Source organism: Anser cygnoides, chromosome 25, assembly GCF_040182565.1.
Source record: "Anser cygnoides isolate HZ-2024a breed goose chromosome 25, Taihu_goose_T2T_genome, whole genome shotgun sequence".
Lineage (NCBI taxonomy): Eukaryota > Metazoa > Chordata > Aves > Anseriformes > Anatidae > Anser > Anser cygnoides.
This window is the reverse complement of record NC_089897.1, coordinates 4,452,426-4,469,212: the sequence shown is the minus strand read 5'-3', so window position 1 is coordinate 4,469,212 and position 16,787 is coordinate 4,452,426. Positions and strand designations below refer to the sequence as shown.

At 59.1% G+C, this 16,787-nt stretch overlaps 1 protein-coding gene across 3 annotated transcripts in view; it reads right to left on the bottom strand.

Annotated features, from left to right (window-relative positions):
- Positions 1 to 3,886: 3,886 nt before the first annotated feature.
- Positions 3,887 to 16,787, bottom strand: part of CDK18 (cyclin dependent kinase 18) — a 34,250-nt gene continuing 21,349 nt past the window's right edge. For all 3 annotated transcript variants that reach the window (XM_066983248.1, XM_013189758.3, XM_048070892.2), the window contains exons 3-16: positions 13,413 to 13,558; positions 12,935 to 13,060; positions 11,631 to 11,687; positions 11,285 to 11,399; positions 11,047 to 11,141; positions 10,889 to 10,951; positions 10,631 to 10,754; positions 10,235 to 10,355; positions 9,860 to 9,957; positions 9,539 to 9,644; positions 9,280 to 9,322; positions 8,678 to 8,768; positions 8,261 to 8,338; positions 3,887 to 7,947 (exon numbers count right to left, since the gene is read on the bottom strand). In XM_066983248.1, the coding sequence (XP_066839349.1) occupies positions 7,913 to 7,947; positions 8,261 to 8,338; positions 8,678 to 8,768; positions 9,280 to 9,322; positions 9,539 to 9,644; positions 9,860 to 9,957; positions 10,235 to 10,355; positions 10,631 to 10,754; positions 10,889 to 10,951; positions 11,047 to 11,141; positions 11,285 to 11,399; positions 11,631 to 11,687; positions 12,935 to 13,060; positions 13,413 to 13,558 (1,298 nt within the window). In that variant the 3' untranslated portion in view covers positions 3,887 to 7,912. The remainder of the gene's footprint in view (positions 7,948 to 8,260; positions 8,339 to 8,677; positions 8,769 to 9,279; positions 9,323 to 9,538; positions 9,645 to 9,859; positions 9,958 to 10,234; positions 10,356 to 10,630; positions 10,755 to 10,888; positions 10,952 to 11,046; positions 11,142 to 11,284; positions 11,400 to 11,630; positions 11,688 to 12,934; positions 13,061 to 13,412; positions 13,559 to 16,787) is intronic.

Genomic DNA, 16,787 nt, shown 5'->3' with positions numbered 1-16,787 from the left:
CGCCGGGCGCCGCCTCCTCCCTCTCCTCCTCCTCCTCCTCCTTCCTCCTTCCTCCTCCTCGTCCTCCTCCTCCTCCCGGGGCCGGGCGGAGCCTCCCGCGGGCGAGCGGCGCGCAGCGGGGTCCCCCCGGAGCCCCCCGGTGGCCGCGCTTCAGAGCATCCCTCGGGGCTCAGCCCAGGTCCCGGCCCCCGGGGCTGCCACCCGCTGTCCCCCCGCCACCCTCTTGTCGCCGCGGCCAGCGCGATCCGAGTCGCCTCTGCCCCTTCTCCAAGCGAGCTGGCTTTTGGGGAGCGCGTGCGTTTGGAAGCCGGAGCGGCTGATGCTTACGCAAAAGGTCTCCTCTAGAGGCCGGGTTTATAAATATTTCACCTACTTTGAGGGGAAGACTGGCCATTTTTAGAATGCTCTTTCCAGGCAAACCGGAATCGCTGGAGCCGAGCCAGGGCAGAGGGCCGGCTGCAGCCCTGAGCCCCTTCGGTGCCTCCCCGTGCCGGGGACCCCGCTCGCTGCTCCCCCGTCCTGTGACCTCAGGAATGCTGCTCCGGGGCCCTGGGTGCTCCTTTCCACCTGGACATAGCTTAATGTTTAGCTAATCCAAATTGCATCCGAGTCCTAATTCTTCCCCGTCCGTGGCATCTGCGGGAGCCTTCCTGGTGTAAGGAGGGCAGGATCAGGCCCTCTCCCACCAGCACAGCGAACAAATGAACAAACCGTGGGCAGTGGCAGGGTGGGAGGAGAAGCCCCAATTGCCCTGAAGGGAGACCTGTGGCTCCGTGCACCTGAAACCAGGGAGCAATCAAGCTCAGCTGCCTGGAGGCACGGGGCAGTGTTGTTATCCTGCCTCACCCACGGGGAAACAGGGCCAGAAAGGAACGAAGGCATTTGCTGACAGACACCGAGTGAGTCAAAGGCACGGCCGGAAAGGAGGTTTTGTCATTAGGTGATAACCACCTCCTTAGCAGCACCCACGGCAGGATGGGCGCCTGGTGCACAGGGCCCCGAGTGAAAGCCACGCGCTGCGGACCGCTTCAGATTCTCTTTCCCCATCCATACGTGGGGATAAAAGCCCCGGGGGAGGCAGGGTGGCGTTGATAAGGGCTCCAGTGCATGGAGCTGGGGTTCCTTGCACGATGCAGCAGACCCTTCTCTTCCTCACACCAGGTACCAAGCCCCCAAAAAAGGGCTGCAGGGCTTCACCTGCTCCCCACAGCTCCTCATCACCCCTTGGCCCTGTTCTGGTTAGCTCCAGGTGTGTCTGGGCAGAAGGGGCCAAGCTCCAGCCTTCCTTTGAAGCCTACGGTACTGTAAGTCATCACATATTTTACACGTACCCTGCAGATCCCCTGGGAGAGCTTGGGAATACTCTGCTTTTATGAAACCTGAAGTGACCACATTTCTCCTGCTGACAGTGACCCGATTTGGGCCACTCTGAACTTGGTAAAACTTCATTTTAGCGATGCCAGATGGCAGGCAAGGAGGCCAATCTATTATGGATGGCCAGATGCACTACATCTTCAGCACGGAGCAGTTTTACAGCGCCAGGCAGGCAGGAAATCTGTGCTGTCCTCCCAGCTGCCATGGCTGTCTCACCATCACTTGATGGCATCAGCTCGCTGGGCCTCGCCTTCCCCAGCTATGAAATGGCTGAGCAACGCTCAGCCTTGGCAAGTTCATTGCACCCCCAGCTTGACAAAAAGGCAGCATCCGAGCCCCAGAGGCTACAAATGCTAGCACGGCCCCTGTCCCAGCGACAGCACCTGACCCCGCTTCGCTAAGCAGTGGCGTAAATGCCAGTGCGCTGGCTTCCAGGAATATCAGGCTGTTTCATCAGGGATAACACAAATCATGCAAGATATGCTTGCAAATAAAAACCGAAGCGTAGGTGGGTTACTCAGCAGAAGAACACACAGATCCTTTCTGGCTCCACATACTGAAACCCAGCTCCTCAGTGGCAGCTCATAAAAATGCAAGCCACAGGACTCTGAGTATATGCAACACCAGAATTAGCTTCGTGAGGAGGCTCTTTAGGCTGTTTTCCAAACTGAAGTCAATGTTGTGCTTGCAGTGAGTTAAACACCCACATTTCTGTGCTTGCTGCAAACTGCAAAGTGAAATCATGAATGAGCAAATAGCGGAGCCGCATGCCTACAGACGGCAGCGTCACTGCAAGCCAGCGCTGCTCCAAAGATCCGAGCGGCATTGGAGAAATACTTTCCTTCTGCTTCCTGTGCGCTCACACATTCTTCCTGGGGCAGCGAGAGGCACAGCACAGATTTTTCCGCATAATATCAGTTAGTCCTTTCAGCCGGTGGAGCAACTGCTTCTTTACCACCATCAGTCCTGCTTTGCTGTGACTGAGCAGCAACCCAGAAGCCCGATTTTGTCCAGCTTTGCTGTTGTGGTGCCAGCATCACTTCTCTTAGGACTTTCTGGGAAACACCTTGAGTCACTGAACCCTACTGAGGAGAGGTGGGATGCTTCTTGCCCTGCAGCACAAACTGTCCATAGGATGGGCTGAATTGTCCTAGGCTGCGGTGTAAGATGCTCAGCAATCCGGCTGGAATGGCAGCACGCCAGGGAGGCACTCACCTCGTGCGTGTCGGGGTCAGGAGTTTCACCACATGCTGGGGGAGCTGGAGAGCCTGGCTCCACTTTTAGGTCAGGCATTATCCTGAGATCTCGGCCCAGCTGTTACGGATCAGGTACTACACGTGGCAGCAGGGAGGAAGCGCTCACCTACGTGTAACAATTCCACACGCCCACTGCAATTTGGCTGCAATCAACGCCCTTCCTCCGCCGCCGCGCCAAAAGTGCTGCAGAGGAGGGCGGGCGGGCTGCGACCTGCACCAGCGCCGGTGACACGCAGGCCTCCTGGAACGCACCTGCACCCTAAGGACACGCAGCCGACCTCCCCATGAGCAGCAGGGTCACATCCCCGTGGCCAGGCATGCCACGAGATCTGGGGAGCAGCCAGCGAGCACCGCGGTGTGCACGCCCTTGCGAGGCAGGAGGATGCCCTAAGGGACGAGGAGCTGTGGGCAGGAGCGGTGCCGGCTGTTGGGGCAGCTGGGCGCATCCGGCCCCGCCGTGTCGAGGATGTGGTTGCGGCTGCTTGGCCGCATTCCCCCTGACCTGGCACCACGGGACTCAGGAACGAGCTGAGGGAGGAGCAGGTTCAGCAAACAGCTTGCCACCGGGACCTGCCCGCGCCGCAGCCCGAGCGTGACTCAGGAGGGCTGGGCGCTGGCCCGAGGTGCAGCCCAGGGGGAAATGGGGGCATTGTCCCTTCCCCAGCCCCGCCGCACGTAGTCTGTGGGCTCACACCACGGGCCTGGCCCCAAAAATCCCACAGGTACTGCCCATGCGCCATCCCTGGCTCTCCCCAAGTCTCCCCGACCTGGGTGGCTGGAGCTTCCTTACTGCAGGTACCCACAGGGATTGTTGTGCTGGATAGACCTAATCTTGGGGATTTTTAGCTGCCAGAGCAGTGGGAGTGGGTCTCCCTTCCCTGGCTCTGCCCTTGAGTCACTTTGCAGCCATGGGCCGGGCATGGCTGCCTGGTGGTTTATCTGCCTGATTAACTTATGGCAATATTTGTTTAGGGCTTTAGGATCCACACGAGGGACTATAGAAACATTTCCTATTGCGCACGAGTTCCTGAGGTGCCGCGTTTCAGCCTCCTGCAAAGGTCAGGTAGAGGGAAACTCCTTGGGGGTTAACTCAGCGCCAGCCCGGGCCGTTTGGCTGAAGCTCCCCTGCCACCCATGCGTGCCCCAGACGTTGGGGTCGCCCAGCTGAATCTCAAAACCAAAGCAGACCCTTCCCCTAAAAAAAATAAAAAATAAAAAGAAAGAGAAAGAGAAAAATTATATCCCGTACAAAACTACCCTGTACTCAATAAAGTTTATTTTTCAAGCTTGGCTTTGGAGCATTCACAATACAACTGTAATAGAAGCCTTAGCAAGAAAATGAGCACATCACAAAATAGTCTATGTCACGTCTGAAATACAAAAATCGAAGTCTTTGTATAAAACATTCAGACACGAGATTGATAGATGGATACAGTCCTTTATTCTTTTTTTTTTCTTTTTTCACCTCTCCATTTATTCCAGAAAAAACTTTCGTAAAAAAAAAAAATCATTGCTTCTTTTGGAATAAATCTTTAAAATCATTTCTTTTAAAACGCATCTTTTGTTTGTACAACACGAGTTAAATATATTATCGGTATTCTGCAGATGAATCACACCAGAGAACATTCACAGTACGTGTATCCTGGCCACTTGGGTAGATTTCTCCTGCTGTAGGACAAGCGTGGTGCAGAGGAGGAAGGCAGGCAATGAAGAGACCAGAAAGCAGGCGTCAGAGCTTTTGTGCCCAGTGCCTTTTTCCCACCTGCCTTTACCTCTCCAGCCCCTGGGAGCTCCGGGCTCCTGCTTTACGCCAGCCCGGCTTCCGACTGAAGATAAGCCATGGGAAAAACAAAAATCAAACAAAAAAACATGCGAGAAGCTTGGGAAAATGGCCTTGTTATTTTCTTTCTTTCTTTTTCTTTTTCATCGTGTGTAAGGGAGAGGAAAAAATCCCCTTATTTTGTTCTCAGTCTCCACGATACAATGCAGGTTTGTTATTTAAAATCTTGCCATAGATCTGCAAAGGGCTGGGCCAGGAAAGGCGTGAGCGTGTGTGTGGAGAGAGTGACATGCAGCCGCGCTGCCCGGGAGTTTTATTGTTGCCCTGTAACGTGGACCTTGCTTTGCACATTACTTACGTTTCTTTAACCAGCTATCAGCTGGAGAGATGCAATAACAGGCCCTTTCCTGAGAGCACAGCCAAAACTCCATTTTCCACAATAACTGGTAAAAAAAAAAAAAAAAGGCAAGAAAAAAATGTCTGGAAGACAAAACAACAGCTTCCTTTTGTCAAAACTCCCAATCGGCGACGGGTGCCAGCTACTCTGCAAAGTGGCGGCCGGGAGAACCCACAAAATGACAAAAATTCCAGCGAGCCACAGACATTCCCAGCATTTTCATCAGCGCTACTTTAAACATCCATCTCCGGAGCCGGCTGGCGCTCCCGGCGCAGGGAAGGGCTGCCCGCGGGGAGCTGCGGCAGGAGGGGGCGAGCACTGCAGGTCCCTCCCCGGGGACCTGGGGGCTCTCCAGCCCCACAAACCCAGCCGGACCCCTCTCCTGCCCTCGGGGGGCTGTGACCCCTCTCCTGGAGGGGATTTGGCCTCCTGGCAGCGGGCAGCGCGTGGCAGGAGCGCGGGCATCACACGGCGGCCACCACGTGCAGGCAGGGCAGCGGCGGGCGCTCGTAACTCAAACCTTGCTCGGTGGGGTACCAAATATTTACGCACGCTATCGTCCTCCTGAATCGGAATCAAATGCCCTCTAAAGGCTGCGGGACAAAAGGGATTATCTGAAATTTGGGCTGCTAGCAGTGCGCGGGGCTAATAAATAACAGCGCCTCCACACAAAGAGCTCCTCTGGGGAGGATTTGTAGGAGGAAAGGCAAAGGCTGTGAAAGGATAAACAGCAGCTAACAGGCCCTTTGTCTTCGTTATCTGATCCCAGATAAGGCAGCCCTGTCTACGGTCAGTGCTGGGCTTTTCCCAACCTTTCCCTCCAGCCACTGCCCTGGGTGACCTTGCCGCTCGGCGAGATGCCTGCCCTATGGGGCGAGCACTGCTGGGACTCATTTCCCAGGGGCTCAGCTTTCAGGCAAGAAAACTGCCCAAAGACAAGTCAAGCACATCTTGAATGGGGTTCCCAAGAGCAGGAGGAGAGGGTTGCTGCTCCCTGGCTCCGATCTGTGCCCAGGGACCCGGGCACACCAGCACCCTTCAGCCAGGTACCCGCAGGTACCCACAGGCAGGGACACAGGGGACGCGGTGCACGTGAGCTGGCCGTCAGCTGAGTGGCCAATTTCGGGCCAGGAGCTGGCATTTCTGCACCACGGATCCCTGCCATGCCGAGGAAACTTCCGTCTAAATGCCTTTGTGAAAGAAAAGGTGACAGTGTGAGAGCTGAGACTTACTCCAGCCAACATTTCCCTCTGCGAGCCTGCCCACCGACAAGCCCCTTGCAGCAGGAGCAGGGTGTAGGAAACCAGGCAAAACCCTGCCCTCACATCAGGGCGAAATGCGTCACTGGTGGCTGATGGCTATTCATGCTCTTCCCTATCAAATGGAAACAATTAATGAACTATTCAGCCTGCTGTATGCTGGACATACCGAGAAGGGAACCGAGCAGGGATGGGCAAACCTCAAACAATGCAGACGTCTGGATGCTTGTCTAGGACAAACCCGACTTAACAGCTTTGGTCTGATGGGGGGAGCACAGGGGGTGTCGCGGCGAGCACTGGCACGGGGAGGAGGTGCCTCCGGAAGCCCCGGGGTCTCCTCCTTTATCCTCACGCTTTGCATTCGCAGAGGATCACAGAAGAAATCCCGCACGCACGGCAGAGTGGAAAGGAAAGAGAGCTCCGAGTGCTCGGTGGGGAAGCAGCGGCGTGCAGCAGTCAGCGGCGTCCCCCGAGCGCTGCCCTCCCTGGCAGGGTGGCAGGTTAGGACATGGGCACGTCCCGCCGGGCCCAGCACCAGTCACAGCACCCACCAGAGAGTCCCAGCCATGTCCAAGGGCTCGAGGACCCGTGGGTGGGAGGACCGGTCATCAGGGAGAGCCACGAAAGGGACGTGCATATTAAACAGAGAGGAGACCTCCCGCAGTGCTCGCACACCTGAAGACATTTCAGGCTGGTGGCAAGCTGCAGGGAAGAGGTGCAGCAGGGCTTCCTCGCTCGGGCTGGGTTTGGCAGGCTCCCGATGTGCTCAGTTTGGCACCAGGAGCAGCCCTCGGCCAGCCAAGTGTGCTCAGATCTCCGCACGCACCTCGGTCCCGCGGCGGCCGTCTGAGCCAGGGCTGCTGCGACGTGGGGCTGGCTACGCACGGCGAGGCCAGGCAAGAAGGTTCGAGGGATGATTTGCTTCTCCCCGGGTCTATTTCTGGTCCCCACAGCTGAGCTGTGGGAGGTTTGGCACCTCTCCCCCTTCCTCCGGGTAGAAAAGCACTGCGGTGGGTGTGCGCAACACTTGGGTGCGGCGAGGCTGCGCGGCTCGGCTCCGCCGCGGGGCTCAGCGCTGGCACGGGGGCAGACGCGCTCCTGAGACGGCGCTGGGAGTGGTGTCCTGTCCTCGGGGCCGAACCGGGGAACGCAGTGGTGGCAAGGACAGGGGGATGCTGGGGGAGGCAACGCAAAGCCCTCTGCTCCGGCTGCTCCCCCCTTGTCAGGATCCAGGTACCGAAGATGGGCAGAGAGGAAGGGGTTGCGCAGGCAGAGGCAAGGGCGCAGGAGGAGGGGGCTGCCCCGGGCTCTTGCTTCAGCTGCGGTCTCTCCGGTGCCGGGCTGGGCGATGCCCCAGCTCGTAATGTGGCTGCACGGCGTCTCTGCGAGGCATGGGGGTGCAGAGCAGGTTGTCTGAGCAAAGGTACATCTTCACAAATGCCTGCCTGAGCCGAACGTGATGCAGCTTTGCGGATACCACCCTCTGCTCACCAAACCTCCCTGTGCCCAGCTCAGCCCCGCAGGCAACGAGCGGCTCCCCCGGGGCAGGGCACGATCCTGGGCAATGCCAGGGCAGCTGCTCACTGCAGCACCTGCAGGGAGGGTGGCAGCTCGCGTCCGGCAGGGGCAACGTGAGAACAAGTGGGGGAAAAAAGGCCACAGGTCCACCAACAGCGGCTGCTGGGGGCTGTGGGGACAGGCGGGGAGAGTCTGCAGCCAAGGGCGCTTCATCAGCATCGTCCTGCTGGGGTCGGCAGTGCTGCGGTGGGGCGGGTGGGAGCGTGTTGCCGTCTCCTTTCTCAGTGCTCTGATCTCCATGGTGACAAGGGGAACACGAGGTCCGGGTTTAAAATATGCTCTGCCGCCTGTTCTTCCCTCGGGCTGAGGAAGACAGAGAGACGAGGGGTCAGGCAGGTCAGACGTGAGCGGTGCTCGGGGGGCACCAAGCCCTGCGGTGCTCCGTGGGTTGTGAGCCCAAGGCTGTGTGAAGGAGGGAGCTGTGCCCCAGGGCACCTAGGTGTGACTTAGCTACCAACAGGTGATGAGTGAGGATGCTTCAGAGGTAACTTGTGGACTAAAGCAGGGAACAGGTTTGGTTTTCTCTTACGTGGGTACCCACTGGGAGTAACCCCAGTGCCAGCGCAGCCTGCGGTACCATCCAGGAGTGGAGTCATTGCCGCTTCCCCAGACCTACCTGACTGCTGAAAGGCTGAGCCTCGGTAGCCAGGGTCCTTCTGAAGCTGGATCTCCTTCAGGGAGAAGATGGAGACATCTGGGCAGACGGGGCAGAGAGAGAGGGGTCAGTCCGGCCGGCTGATGGGATGGGGCGAGCAGGAGGGAGGGCAGTGCAGTGCTGCGCCTCCACAGAGCCTTCCTCTTGGGCTCATCCCTGCTCTAAGTCACCCTGCCCCAAAACATTTCTGTTCTCGCAGCCCCCAGGCTCCCACCCCACCCTGCTGCAGCAGCGCTCGGCTCCTCTGAGCAAGCAAAGGCAAGCGGCAACCGAAAAGACCTGGCTGCAAACCACCACCCTCAGGCTGCCAACCACAACCCCCAGGCCGCACAGCCGCCTTGCTCCACGTCCCCCGGGCCGAGGGCAGCACACACTCACTGTCGGGCAGGAGGTGCACCCGCTCGCCCAGGCTCTTGAAGTAAGGGTGCCGCAGGGCTGCCTCCGCCGAAATCCGGCTCTTGGCTTCGTACTGCAGAAAGACCCAGAGAAAGGCGGTTACGTTCACACTGCGCGTGCAAAATGGCAGTTGGTGGGGTGTGCAGCACACAGGGTGTGTGTACACCGGGGTGCCTGCATGCGCTGTGCACACGCCTGTGCGAGCTGTGCGCCTAAGCAGTTTCACGAGCTGCCTGGGTGACGGTGCGTCCAAACGCCGTGCACACCACTGGGGCACACGGGCAGTCACCAGTGCCGTTGGCATGGGCACGAGGGACACCACACACGGTGTGACCACGGGAGCGCACTGCCCACATCACACCTATCTGGTTTTTGTGCCAGAGGACAGCGGGTGAAGGATGGCTCACCAGCCTGCTGGGAAGTGGTTTGGGACAGCATCCACCAGGCTGCTGCTGTGCGGACAGGGCTCATGCTGCACTCGCAGCCCCTCTCCTGCCGGGCTCCGAAATCAGCATGAAGGCAGCCGGGAGCACTTCGCTCCACCAGAGCCCCTCGGCAGCCACCCGGGCCGCTCTACCACTTACCAGAAGGAGGTTCATCAGCAAGTCAATGCCTTCTGATTCCAGCCTGAGGAAAGGAGGAAATAAAAAGTGGAGCATTACTGCACCCGGGACACGTTGTCAGAGTCCCTGCGGGGGACACGGGGCAGCTGGGACCTCCGGCACGTGGCTGCATTCAGCTGCTGCCAGCACCACATCGAGGAGATGACAGCGGTGTCCCCAGCTCCCGTTTACACCCCGTGCAAGCCCACCGTGCCTTCTGCGTTGGTGCTGTGGGAGGTACCTTGGGGCGTGATTTATTAGCGGCTGGGCTCGGTACTGCGTGAAGTTGTAAGCCTTAAACTCCTCGTTGGATGTTATTCCTGGCCACGTGTCTTCTGTTGGGGTTCCTGGGAGGGGGAAAGAGGGAAACCTGTCGTGCTCACCAGCTGTGGGGCCAAGAGCCATGGCAGCCCCCTGCAGCCCCCTGCACCCCCGGCACCCTCTGCCCAGGGCCGGCAGCGCCGTGCCAGCTCTCCCGGGCGGCCTTGGCTGCGCCCCAGCCCCGCTGCCACAGTCAGCCGCTGCCCTCAAGTGGGCGTTTGGGAGACAGCAGAAGACTCACCCAGCAGCCTGAAGATCAGGTGCAGCTCTTCCTTCACCGTGGAGCCGGGGAACATGGGCCGGCCGGTGACCATCTCGTAATGGATGCAGCCAACACCCCTAAAGCGCAGCAGGAGCGGCGGCGTTAGCGAGAGAGAAGCCCCAAGGATGCCCCCACAAGCAGGATTGGGGCTGCTGGGGAAGGGAAATCAGCTCTGACACGAACAGCAAGGAGCCCCAGGGGATGCAGAACACAGCCTGGCGTCAGGGAGAGCCCACCACCCTCTGGGCACCCAACGCTGCGGGCACGTGCGGCGCCGCACCACCAGCGGGATGGGAACGCCCGACGCGGGGGCTCGGAGCCCCTCGGGGCACTCAGCTGGCGGCAGTGGCTCACCACATGTCGATGGGCGTGGAGTACTCCGTGGAGCCCAGCAGGACGTCGGGGGGCCGGTACCACAGCGTGACCACCTCGTTGGAGTAGGTTTTGGTGGGGACCGACTTGGCTCTGGCCAGCCCTGAGGACGAGAGGGGTGGGCATGAAGGAGCGGCGCCTTCTTGCGGGGCCGCGTTTTCCCCAGAGGCCAGGCAGCTCTGCGGACGTGGCCACATCCTGCAGAGGTGCTTTGAACTCTGCCAGGTAGAAAGCAGTAGCCAGGCAGAGCCAGCTTCAGGAGCACACACAGAATTGTGTGGGGGTCCTGAGCTGCTCGTGCAGGTCCCCCCCATCCCTCCCCGCTCCAAGCTGCTGCCAGAGACCGCGCGGCCTCTGCCTCTCCCCTGCCCCACCGACCGAAGTCAGCCAGCTTGAGCTCTCCCCTCTCGTTGATGAGCAGGTTCTGGGGCTTGAGGTCTCGGTGCAGGATCTTCCTCCCGTGGCAGTAGGCCAGGCCCCGCAGCAGCTGGAACATGAAGATCTGCGGGGGCAGAAGGGGTTGGCGCTCAGCCCTGGGGCACAGGCAGCAAGAGGCCGAGGGACTCCCAGACTTATGGCCGGGGAAGACCCCTGGAAGCTGCAGACACCTCGTAGAGATGTTCAGGCCTGGCTCACCTTCACGTTGTGCACATTCATCAGGTTGCCGCAGTTATCGAGGTACTGTTTGAGGTCATTGTCCTGCAACGAGAAGCACCCATCGGCACCCATCGGCCTCTCCGTCCCCTGGCCCCCTGCTACCCGCCCGCAGGAGCGCAGCGCCCCCCGGGACCCACCAGGTACTCGAAGACGAGGGTGAGGGAGCGCTCCGTGTGGATGATGTCGTGCAGGGTGACGATGTTGGCGTGCTTGAGGTTCTTCAGCAGCGACACTGGGGGAAGCAGAGGCGGGTTGGGGCATCAGGACCCGGGCACCACGACGGTGGGACGCCCCCGGTCTGCCCACGCCGAGCCAGCTGGGGACCCGGCACTGCTCACCAGGGCCGTGATCAGGGAGAGCCCCCCGTGCCCTCACCTTCCCGGATGGCCGTGCAAGGCGCCCCTTCCTCATGCTCCAGGCGGATCTCCTTCAGCGCAACGAGGTTTTCCGTCAGCTTGCTGCGCCCCTTGAAGACGGTGGCGTAAGTGCCCTGGGGGAGAGGGAGGAAATGGAGGGCATGCGGGCCATTTATCGGGGTGGCACCATGGTGACATACTCTGTACCATTTGCAGGAAGGATAATTTGAAGCTAAAGGGCTCAAGCCTATAGCAAGACTTGGTCTGAACAGTGCTAGGTATTAAAGATACTTGGCTCCAGTCTGCCCTTCAGCGGTCCTTTTAACCTAACTTAAATCCTTGAGGGGGTTTCAGCATCTCCTTACCTCTCCCAGTTTGTCCAATTTAACATAGGTCTCCAGCTTCCCAAACCCGATATCCGACTGTAAGAGAAAAAGGAAAACATCACTGGGAGGGATCTCCTCCAGGGAAGGATGAGCACCCAAGGACACGGGGCCATGATTATTTCAGAGGCAGATTGATCGAGGCAGGCGCCTGCACGACGTGGATTCGTGTCCTGCAGAAGCGGTGCAGGCGAGCATGAGATCCTTCAGAAAACCTCCACAGCCTATCGTAAAGAGCTGATGATGCCCTTTCCATCAGAGAAGCCCAGTGGGATCCTGCGGCCAGCACCCAGCCCTTTTCTTGAGTGCTTTCCTACGTGCTGCTCTGTACTGTAACTCCCCTCACTTCTCTGCTCCTCAAATCAAGCGTGAAAGGGACATTTCCCCGTTTGGAACCGTGACTCGTTAATGTATTGCTGGGACCTGCTCTCCTGTACCCAGTGAAAGAAAGGGCAACCACCGCAAGGCAAGGGCTTCAGGTTTCACTCCTAGCAGACCTCTGACGCTGCACTTCTCTGTGCGCACACAGACACCTCCTCGGTTAGTCCGGGTCATTCACGTGCCAAGGCAGGGGATGGTTCCCAGCACTACAGGCCCAAAGCCCAGGGAAATCCTAGCTCCTGAAGCTTAAATAACAAACCCTGCCGTTCTCTCCTCCCTCCCCACAACAGGCACACCAGATCTGAAGACACCTGCCGACACCTCGCCACTGTGACCGTGCCACTGAGCGCTCCGGGGCAGCAGGACACGCGCGTGCACATTTGCAAACAGGACACCGGGTTTGTGCGCCTACATATGCTGATGCTCTGCAGTAAAGAAACTGAAATGCCAGCATTAATGCAAAGGCTAATTCATTATTTATCGGCATTTACATTTCAACCAGCAGAGGCTCCAGCACTCGTGGCGCTGCAGGAGGTTTCCACCTCCTCCCCTTGGAAGGAGCGGGGCTGGGAAGGGCGCCAGGTGTGTGCAGAGCTGGGTGAAGGAATGCACAGGCCTGGGGATTTGCACGGCAGCGCACGGATTGGCACGTGTAGGGGTGGCATGGGGAAAGGATGAGTGTGTGCATATGCACAGGGGCAAATGTGCATGGGGCACATGGGAACGTGTATTGCTGGGAGTGCGCAGAGAGGGATTTGCAGCGTGTGTGTCTCAGTACAAGGGAGCTTGCACAGGGGGACGTGCCCGTGTAGGTGGGTGGCAACCGGCACGTGCATCTGCTGGCTGCTGTATGCACAAAGCGAGGTGCTGTGCCCGCACTGCTTGCTCTGCGCATGGAGACTTACGAGGGAAGCCCGCCGGGACATCCTGCTGAGGGGCTTGGGGAACTCCGGGCTCTCCATCTGCAGCTTCTGCAAGAACTCGGGGGGCAGGCGGATGTCCATGGGCAGGGAGAGGCGCTTGCTGACATCCTGCGGAGAGGGGCAGGAGAGTAGGTGATGAAAGCACCTGATGAAAGAGACTTCCAAGGGGCAGTGCGCTCTATCCAGAGCTGCCATCAGTGGCAAAGAAATGGGGGCAACACCTCTGGGTCAGGGGAAGAGGGAAGGTGTGTGCACGGGGATGCGCTCGGGGCTTTGTCCGGTACCGTGGACATGCTGAGCGCACCTGCGAGGTGCCCTGCGAGGGCATCAGGGCTCTGAGCAAGGGCATCAGGGCTCTAAGACCACCAGATCCCCACGGATCGAGCACTGGCTCTTCCAGCCAGCAGGCAGGTAACAGCCAGAGCTGGCCACGTCCCTCCTGCCCCCCAGCAGCACTTGCCTCCATGGAGAAGCGGCGCTGGTTGTTGTTGCGGTAGCGCACGGCCATCGGGGACTGGCCTTCCACCTCGGAGGGGGAGATGGGGGCCGTGTCGGCTCGGAAGTCCCTGCCCAGGTGCTCCAGCTGCAGGTGCCCTTGAGCCAGGTCTGAGGACAAAGAGAAAGGACAGAGAGCTGCTGGAGTGGCAGAAGAACCACCACAGCCCTTGCCTTGATGGAAAGGGAGCAGGGCAGGGAGGTCCAGAGATGCTCCAGGGCCACGGGAAAATCCTTTTCTGTCTCCACACCCAGAGGCAATACCTGCTGTTTGCTACAGGCTCCTGGTGCACGGGTCAGCATTCATCTCGGCTTCCCAGCCTTATCTTCACTAACGTCACCTTAGACAAAACGTGACATGTGCTATAGGGACATCTAGGTGCCTGACCGCAGCTCTGGATCTGGCAGTCATTTATTGCAAAACAAAACACTGCGAGCTTTCCTGCCCCAACCTGCTGCACTTAGCCAGACGTGCCACCATCCTGAGAAACACAAAAGCCTCCTTGAAAACCAAACCAACTTAGGAAAATCGCTCTCCTCTTGGGACTCCGGGTGTGAAGCCTCATCAAGCCCAAGAAACCCTGAAAGGAGCAAAAAATCAGAACAAAATAAGCCATTGAGCTCCCTCTGGCCTCCAGTTTGAGGCTTGCACTTAAAGCTCCTCACTCGGTAATTAACGGCTGGCTGGTAGGAAGTGGGTTCCCTGATTCATGGGGAGGCAGCGCTAACTGGGCGTACTGGGACAGAGGAGGCAGCACCAACTGGGCTTACTGGGACAGAGGAGGCAGCACTAACTGGGCTTACTGGGACAGAGGAGGCAGCAGTAACTGGGTGTGCTGGGATGGAGGAGGCAGCGCTCTGTAGGCTGCACGGAGGCCATCCCTCCCAGCTATGCCTAGCGCAGATTTCGGTGCCCGATCGCGGCGTGCTCGGGCAGCCAGCGATGATCTCACTGCTGAGGAGGGGCGAGGGAGGGCTGGGACCTGGCCGCACGTTGCTCATCTGATGGATGAGAGGTGGCAGGCAAGTGACCTGGGAAAAGATGTGGTTTCCTGCCGTGGGCACGGGGGAGAAGGGGACCTGCGAGCTGAGGGACGTGGGGTGCCCTCTACATACAGCCCGCACCCACGGGAGGGGTGCAGCCCATGCCAGGGGTCCCCCAGCACCTGAAACCATTCCAGGAGATTTTGTATGGGTGGGCAAGGAGGCGCAGAGACGTCCCTTCTCCCAGCACTGCTGCGGGGCTCCGGTCCCTGTCCCTTTCTGGCCACCTGTCTGTGCAGGAGCAGCTAGGAAACCTACCCTGAATTAAGCACAGGTACGGAATTAGCATGGATCAATTAAACTGGATCAAAGCTTTTTAGCTTGTTCACCTCCTAAGCAAATTATCTGAAACAAAATCAAAGGCCATTTAACATCTGACCAAACAGAGTTCAACTAATCCACTTTAAAAGATAGCTTGGGTGAATTTGTGCTGGTTCCTCGAGCCCAAGGTCCTGGTAAAAGGTGCAGCCTGTCCCCAAAAGGCACAAGGTCTGTCCAGACCAGCAGCCCACCAGCTCTTCATCCACAAAAGCACCCACGGCAAAGCCCAAAGGCAGGACCACAAACCGGCCTCCCAGTGCACGTGCAGGGCAACAGGACACGAAAATGCCGCGAATTACAAGATGAAAACAGCACCTAAAACTACACCCAGGACTCGCAGAGATGAGGGGAATGGTGCCCTGGGGCCAGAGGCGGGCTGGAAGTGCCAGCCCAGCCCTAACGGTGTCCCTGACCCCGGGTCCCGCAGGGCTGGTGCTGCCCCGGGTGCCCAGGACCTCTCCGGGTGCTCACGGGAGGCGCCGTGGGCGTGCAAACCGAGGGCCTGCCTGGTTCTGCTCGGCGTTTCACGTGGCTTGCAGCGAGCCCTGACACCCTGCGAATAATGAGGCTGCATGGGATATCAAAGCAAATTAAAGCGAGACCGCAGACACGGCGGCTGCCTTTGACGAGCCTCCTGCCTTTTTTTTTTTTTTTTTTAATAAATATATTTAAACACCGTCTCTGCCAAAACAAGCTTTGATCTCCCAAGGAAAGGGGCCAGAACCCTTCACTCCTTGCCTGACTTATAACTTTTAATTACTTTGCTAAGTGTGAACTCTCCTCTCAAAGCTCTGTTGCACTCATGAGGCAGGGCCGCACGCGGATCTGGGATTATTCATCCTCCTTCCTCCCCCTCATCCTCACTTCTTTGTGGCCGTGCGCTCCAGAGGCCAGATCCGGCTCTGATTTATGCCGTTTGACCTGGGAGTTACGCCGGCTTCGCAGCCCTTTTCTGGCCTCAGAGGACGGACCAGGCCGTGGCTGTTCTGGGGCAAAACAGCTCCGGAACAGGCACGAGCTGGTGCTGAGCACCACCGGCCCTTATCAAAGCAAGACTCAGCACCTCTGCAGATCCGGAGCACAGAGAGTGCCTGGGGAAGGGCAGGAGGGAGGGGAAGTCCCCTTGCCTTCAGCCTCCAGGGGAGCTGGAGCAGCCACGGTGAGGTAGATGCAGAGATGGTGCTGGCTCTTGTCGAGGTTCAGACGCTGCCCAGGGCCCAGCCTGGGCTCTCCATAACCCAGGATCTTTCCTCCACCCGAGCAGAGGCCGTGGTGGTGCCCAGGGCAGAGGCACGGCGGGGTGGGGGCACGGAGGACACCCCAGTGGGCTGCCAGAGCTCTGAGCCCAGCACCCCTTCCCTCTGGGCATCGCCGGGCTCTGCCAAGGTGACATTGCCCGCGACAGGACGCGTCCGTGCCGGAAAGCTGTTTGCTTTTCCATTTGCTGGCTCTGCTTCTCCCGGACCTCCCTTTATCGGCCTCCGCGGCCGGCAGCGAGGTCGTGGGAACTGGAGGCTGGGGAGGACGGGGCCGGGGACTGCCCACCGCAGACCCTGGTGGTGTCCTCCCACGAGGTGTCCTCGCCTTGTCCCCCTGCCAGAGCAGCTCTGCACGTGCGGAGCATCTCACGGGCAGTCTGCTGCTCCTCCCCAGGGACGGGGACAGGGACGGGGACACGGACAGGCCACCCGAGCGCAGGGCCCGCAGACGGCCGTGACCTCTGAGTGCTGATAACCTGCGATTTCTGATGCTGAGGGGGAAATAAAACCTGCAAACGACTCCCCGAGGGGTTGTGCGAGGTGATGAAAGAAAAACCCCACTGTGCTGATCCGTGCTGTGAGCAGTGCCCTTCGTGTGCCCCCCTCCAGCCCAGGCAGCTCCCACGAGCTCCAAGCCCCCAAGGCAAACCCCACAGAAGAGCGGCTTGTGTATAAACCCCATTCTCATCCCCTCCAGCACCCCCAAAGTGACCCTG